Consider the following 6786-nt stretch of genomic DNA (forward strand, 5'->3'; position numbering starts at 1 on the left):
AGCGTAGAGTAGGCGCATAGCCAATATATTCTAGGATCATGGGCCGCTGCAGATCTTGTCTGCTCCACATGTGTAACGCAGTTCGGCTCCGAATTTGAATAATCTAATGAGTAATACAATTCCAAGTTGAAGGTTGCATCCTTCTTTTTTTTAAAAAATAAAATAAAATAAAATAGATCGTTTAGCTCATCAAATTAAATAATATTCTTCCATCATTCTCCACAAAATATTCGCTGTGTTATTTGGCCTCTTTCTTTATTTCATAGGAATTAAAGATCTCCCAAGAAAAATTCATAATTATGGGTAAAATTCTTCAAAGTAGATAGGGTGTCCTTATTATTAATCCGAGAAATGCCCCTGAATGAGATAAGAGACCTCATGGGTTACATATTTTCTAAGACAAGTTAACTTTTGCCCCAATAGATTAGCTCAGTCAGCATACCATGAAAGATGGATCTTTAATTTTTGGATATTTCCCTGATATATCTTAGGAACTAATGGATATAAGGAAACCAACCAAGGAAGCTGGCAAATAATAAGCCGCTGCCAAGGGAGCATTTTCTCCCAAAGTACTGTTAATTATACCAAGGGAAATATTTTTTTTTACAATAAAAATAATGTATAAATAACAACCCAAAAGGAAAAAAAAGAAAAGAAAAGAAAAGAAAATGCACGTCACAAAATATTTCTACCAGAATATGCAACTGAGTGATATTTAACATCACTGATTTGGGGTAAATTTTGTAAAATTGTGCCCAATGGGGCTTCACAAAATACAATTACGCTGCCAGTAGGCAGTATAGATATTAATTTATTCATTTTAATTTGTGATCCTCTACCGCAAGGCGCCTTCCTGCTCAAACTATACACTATACACTGCAGGCTCCAACATATCAGGAACATTTTATTTGACTTTATATGCAATCCGGAGGTTCCGCACTGTCATAACAAGTTTTTGCCTTTCACCTTCTACTTCTGCAAATCTCAGACTCATTTCTGTGTATCTCTCTTGCATCTCCTTTAATTCACTCTCCATTGCTTTGTTCCTTTCCTTTACTGATTCTAATTCCGCTAATATATCACAAACATTGCCCATCCCTTTATCATCATTGGAAGTTGACGAGTTTATATCGCTGCCATGGAGAGGGAAAAAAAAGGACCCATAAGTTGACAAAGTAATAATAGCGTAGATAAGGGAGGAAAAAGGCTCATACATTAAAGAGCAAACAAAATTCTAGTGCTGAACTTACCAATTTTCTTGAGATGGACCCGTAGCACCATTGAGATGCTCCGCTGGATCTCCTGCTCCCACAGTTGAAGGAGCAATGCTTTGATCTTCAGCAACCTGTTGGAAAGGCATCCCATTGTAAATGTATTTCGTATATACAATTCTATAGCATTATATATATAAAGTAACGAAACTAACTTCAAAATCAAATTTGTTGGAAGAAAAATGGAATGAAACTTTAAACAAAGAAGATAAATCACAAGTTGGAGACAAATAGTTGAAATTTTCCTGTTGGCCATCAAGGCATTTGGATGGATCTGATGTGACAACGGCCTAGAGGCATAAATCAGTTCACAAATGGTGACGTTTTGCAATATAGGAAGAGGTATAACCTTTTGCAAACCACTACTCTGATTGAATTCTTCCACTTTGCTCTCCAACTCCTCTATTTTGTCTTGGAGTTCCTTTTCCTTCTGCAAAAAAATAGTTGTAGACGCTTCCAGTGCAGTTTCCTTCGACTTTATCAGGCCCTGTCATAAAATATTCCTTTTGTCATCATCCCATATCAACATTGCCATCAGTATTTCGTTTTATCGTAATAAAATACGAAATGAGTGATAAATAATGGGCAAAGTTACCTCGAGCATTTTTATTCTTTCCCTCAGAGTTGCAATCTCTTTCGAATTCTGAGGGATTGAAGCAGATTTTTTGTTCTTTGCAGTGGCAGAAAATTGCTGGTGTCCATTAGCATCCTTCAACTTCTTTTCAATGTTGGTCGCTGCATCTTCCTTCTTCTTTAGTTCACTCTTTAACTGGAAAATTTGCTTTCTTAGTTTTTGTTTCTCTGCCTCATCCTCATGAAGAGAACGCCTCAAGTCACTACATTGATCTCTAACTGCTTCCAACTCTGATTGGAATGACCTGGCCATAGTCTCTGTTTCATCCTTCACAATTCTCATCCTATTTAGATCTTCAAGTGTCTTCTCCACTTCCTTCTTCAGCAAAGCAATTGTACTCACCAGCTCGTTTCTTTCATCACTTCCTCTCTGCGCCAGGATCTCTGACTCCTCAACTGATTTCTTCGTAAGTTCCAACTCAATTCTGAGACTTTCTTTCTGCTCTGCTTGCTCAAAGTAGTATACAACCTCCCCTTTAAGCCTTTCATTCTCAGTTTTTAAGGTCTGGATCTCCTCGGAGAACTCCCTACAAATTTGCTCTTCATGATTTTTCTGTTTTTCAAGAAGCTTGGATTTCTCCTCAATTTCCATCAACATCTGGTGTATCTGAGTGGCCATCGATTCTATTTGATTGGACAGATCATTCAGCCTTACCTCATAATCATTTTTAACGGACTGGAGCTCTTCCTTGACTTTATGTAGCATTTCTTCCAAAAGGTTTTTCTGTGCACGCAGTTCACTTGCCTCTGCATATGCTCTCATGGTAGCCTTCTCATTTGCATCAAATGTAGAGGCCATTTGCATTGAGAGCCTTTTGAATTCCTCTTGAAGCCTCCCAGCAGCATTAGCATTTTTCAATCTGGTCTTTCTCAAAGCTTCCTCTGCCCGGATGGCTCTTTGCTCCTGCTCGACCTTGTCACGCGTCACAGCTTCTAAGTCAGCTTCAAATCCTTGTGCTTGTTTCTCCAGGTTTTCCTCTAATCTTCTGATATGGTTTTCGAGATCCTTAACTGTTTCCAGAGACTCTGATAATTCCCGTGACTGTACCTTCAGTTCATTTTCGAGGCTCTCAATATGCTCTTCAAGGTCATTCACAGCATCAGGAAGAGAAGAGCTATCGTATTGTTTCAAGTGTTCCTGCAGTTCACTCTGCTCCAACTTATATGAAATTTCATGGTTTTCCTGTTTCAATATTTCGTAGTCAAGTGCAAGCTGCTCCATCTGCACCTCCATCTCATCTTTGTCTCTCTTATGCATATCTATTTCACCATACAGCTCCAAAATTTTTTGCTCAAGTAAATGTGAGTCCTTCAAATTGCTTTGCTGCACTTTAACAATCTCCTCCAATACTTTCTGTTCTTCATCGTCATCCATTACACATTTGGATAGGCTTCCCTTGAACTCTTGGGAATTTCTGCTCAATTGAAGCGTACTGGAAAGATTGTTAATTTCCATGTTTTTCTGCTCCAACATTTGATCCAGGTCTTGTACAGCAAGAACCAATTCAGCATTTGATTCCTGCGTCTTCGCCAACTGCAATCGAAGATTGGCATTAAGGTCCTTTTCGTAACTCAGCTCCTGTCGAATTTCTTCAACAAGGGTGCGCAGATCACCACCTTCCAATTGTGTTCTGCTCCTCATTTTAGCCTCGTCCATGCGTTTGTGAAGTGACCTGAGGTTGTCACACTCTTCCTTGAGAGCATCTCTTTCCTCTTTCAAGCTGATAACTTCCTTTGAGAGGTCTTGCCCTCTTTTGCTTTCTTTTACAATTTGCTTCCTAAGAGTCTGTAGTTCCAAGTCAGACATATCGAGCTGCCGGGCCAAAGAGGCAAGTTCAGACTTGAGTTTTTCAATCTCCAAATCCGTCGCCTGATGGGATCTTTCCTTATGAAGGGCATCGCGAGAACCGTTGGGTGAATCATCTGTACTCAAACCATGGTCTGAACTAGCTGACCAGTCCCAGTGTGATCTCTCATACATTGACGTTGTTAATGGCGAGGAATTTGGGTTGTGGTGGATATTGTTCGTATTTCTCGGTCCAAGTTGTCGGGGAGTATCAAGTCCAGAGCTTCCATCGGAACTGGACAATGTAAGGTCGGATTCGCTGGATGTCCTGCAATCAGCACTCAGTTCGGCTCTGTGGATCATTGGTTCGGCAGAGACGTCCTGTGAGATAGAGAAAGATGGAATTTAATGGTCTTAAAAATATCCGCACATCGGATATCATTGCGAATTTTTACGTCATTGAAATTTATGCATTGACTAGAACTTAAATGGAAGCGAAGGTAATTTTCCAGCCAAAATGAGAGAAACCTTACTTCCGCAGATTTCATCGTAGTGCTTTTATTTGTGTCTCCATTGCTTAGAAAGTTCCTTAAGCTTCGCTCATTGGATTCAATTTTGACGTCTTCACTTTCTTCCTCCTCTCTGCTAATGTTATTGGACAATAAAGGACACCATCGTCTGAAACTGTTGGATTCAAAGCGAAGTATAGATCTCTAAAAGCAGACATTAAAAAAATAATTCTTATACCTTTGATCCCCATTTTCATGTAGCCTCTGAATTGAGACCTGTTCATTGAGCAACAAATTCAGTTTCACTGGAATTTGCAATTCAAGATTGCAGGGAATTATGTTTTCCATTTCAAGGATTCGTGAGGTTTCAATTAATTTTCAGGCAATGCCATCTCTAAAAAACATAAATTCAGGGAGATGAAAGCTGTTACTGACATGCAAAACGATTCCACAACGAGAATTCTTGATAGGAAGAGAAACAGAGGAGGGCTTCGTGGCTTTAGCAAAATCAGCGAAATTAATAGAAACTTCGCCGATGGAACCAGCTTTTGGTAATCCCTACACGCAGAAATTAGACCACATTCAAACATTCGCAACCACTTGGGGGGGGGGGGGGGAGTAAACTGCTTAAATATTCACAGCTAAAGAGTGAAGAAAGAAATTTCACACCGTTGAAACTATAAAATGATAGATTTTGTCATTGATCTTCCCAGTCCTGGGCTCCTGAATAAATTTGACTGTTTCATAGACAGGATTCTCCCATCTACAAATCCCGTCTCGAACTGCTGCGTTCTCTAGTCTCGTAGTTGGCTTTCCGACGTCCACCGGAATTACAGATATTCCCAATGCCTCTACCCCAGATTGTAGCACCTGAAAATGCAATTCAAAACATCTCAATTCACCATCTAATTCCCAACTTAATCCGCATTACACACACCATCGAATGAATCCCACCTGCCGACTTTAATTTTCGAGAAAAATGAAGAAGGTAAAATGATCTTGTTTTCCTTTTTATAACACTGATCATAAAAATTCAGAGAAAAACTGGTGGTAAAACAAGGCTCTGGTATCTTTGCTTTGCAGCTAAACAGAACCCAGACTGAATCACCAGAAGAAGACCGAGCTAAATACTAGTAGTAGTAGTTGCGAGCGATTATGATTAATCTTGAAGAGAACTCAATGTCGGTTCAAACTAAACAGTGGTCAATCCCAACTAACGAGAGACCCCAAAAGCAAAAAAGGAATGAAAGAGAAGTAAGTTCAATTAATCTTGAAGCAAAGGCAATGGAAATGAAGATAATTAACCTGAGTAGCATGAAAGTGGAGTTTGAAAACAGCTTTGATCCTGAGCTTCTCGCTCCTCCATCTGGCGGAACGAAACATCCCGCCTCCCTTCACCGCCCCACCGACTCAAGTAAACATGGAGAGAGAGAGACTCAAAAGCGGAGGTTTCAATGCAGCAGACGAAAACAAATCGGTCAAGACATTTGCGCAAAACAGGGAGCAGAACGCAACGGACGAAATCGGGTCAAAATCCAGAGGAGTGAAGAAGAAGAAGCGGAAGCGAGAGGTTGCAGAGTTGCAGTATATAGTAGATCTGAATTGCTTCTTTATTTCTCCGTCATTAGGATTTGTGACTGTAACAGTCCTGAAGAAACACAGGACACATGGTTTCCCATTATTAAAATATAAATCAAATTGCGATTGCGGATGTTTGCATGCGTCGTCCCAAAAAAGGTTTAAAGTGAAGAAGAAGCTTCTATTTGTACTACTTACTCTAAAATTAACCTCATTCAAATGATTAAATAAATAAATGAATAGAGTAATGAAAATTTAACAAGATTTGATCACTTGGAAAGGGAGGGGGGGAAGATGAATTAAAAAATGAATGCTGCAGAATAGAAAAGAGTTGGTGTTCCAGTTCCAGGTGTTACCAGCTAAGCTGAATGCAGAGGACATAACAGGGAAGAGAAGGGAGCAAGTGGGATTATCAGGTGGAGGGTCATGTGAGTTAATACTTAATACATAGAAACAGGGATTAAGAGAGATAAGCAGGTTTAGAGGGAGAATTGATGATTTGGGGGGTGATCATAATTTTAAGGATTAGTCTGAATAATGAAGGGGGCCCACAAAAGGTGTGCGATTTTTGTTTTCATTATATTTTGTGTAATTTTGTGACGTAGTCGTTGGCCCTCCACAAGCGCCGCACATTATCCTTTCCCGCCACACTCACTTGTCTCAGTTTTTACTTTTTATGGAGTTTTTATTGGTGTGAAAATGAAAAATACAAAAAAAAAAAAAATCTCAGTAGTATGAATTTCGTCACAGTTTCAGACGCAATAATATGGAATAAGGCGCGCGCATACTCACCGGATTGGGCACACAAAACAGAATGAAATATTATAGTGTTACCCAGCGAAAATCACGTATTAACCGCATTAAATAAATATATTTCACATCCATCCGCTGTGATTTTTTTAATTACAATTCAGGCACTTATTATATTCTTAAATAGAGTGTTTGAATTTACCATCCTACCCTTAAAAAATGTTGAGAAATTTATTTAGTCTGATTTAAACTAATCCTT

At 39.2% G+C, this 6786-nt stretch overlaps 1 protein-coding gene across 5 annotated transcripts; it reads right to left on the minus strand.

Annotated features, from left to right (window-relative positions):
• Window positions 1-685: 685 nt before the first annotated feature.
• Window positions 686-6214, minus strand: LOC114725159 (myosin-11-like). Of its 5 annotated transcripts, XM_028911646.1 has the most exons (10): window positions 6134-6214; window positions 5505-5847; window positions 4869-5069; window positions 4635-4757; window positions 4438-4475; window positions 4224-4374; window positions 1867-4071; window positions 1621-1758; window positions 1251-1345; window positions 686-1133 (listed from the first exon to the last, which is right to left on the minus strand). In XM_028911646.1, exons 2-10 carry the CDS (start codon window positions 5580-5582, stop codon window positions 905-907), a joined length of 3258 nt encoding a protein of 1085 aa, XP_028767479.1. In that variant the 5' UTR covers window positions 5583-5847; window positions 6134-6214; the 3' UTR covers window positions 686-904. The 5 variants fall into 5 exon arrangements, with proteins under 5 accessions (XP_028767479.1, XP_028767482.1, XP_028767481.1 ...); XM_028911649.1 differs by lacking the exon at window positions 6134-6214 and having other exon boundaries at window positions 4224-4332; window positions 5505-5851; XM_028911648.1 differs by lacking the exon at window positions 6134-6214 and having other exon boundaries at window positions 4224-4335; window positions 5505-5851.
• Between the last annotated feature and the right edge of the window lie 572 nt (window positions 6215-6786).

Source organism: Neltuma alba, unplaced genomic scaffold, assembly GCF_004799145.2.
Source record: "Neltuma alba isolate B1F8T4 unplaced genomic scaffold, ASM479914v2 tig00012228_pilon, whole genome shotgun sequence".
Taxonomy (NCBI): Eukaryota; Viridiplantae; Streptophyta; class Magnoliopsida; order Fabales; family Fabaceae; genus Neltuma; species Neltuma alba.

Coding starts and splice junctions, on each gene's coding strand:
- LOC114725159 (XM_028911646.1), bottom strand. CDS start 5,582: ATGTTTCGTTCCGCCAGATGGAGGAGCGAGAAGCTCAGGATCAAAGCT. Junction 4,758..4,868: donor ATCATTTTATAGTTTCAACG/GTGTGAAATTTC, acceptor TTCTGCGTGTAG/GGATTACCAAAAGCTGGTTC. Junction 1,346..1,620: donor AGAGTAGTGGTTTGCAAAAG/GTTATACCTCTT, acceptor CCTTTCCAACAG/GTTGCTGAAGATCAAAGCAT.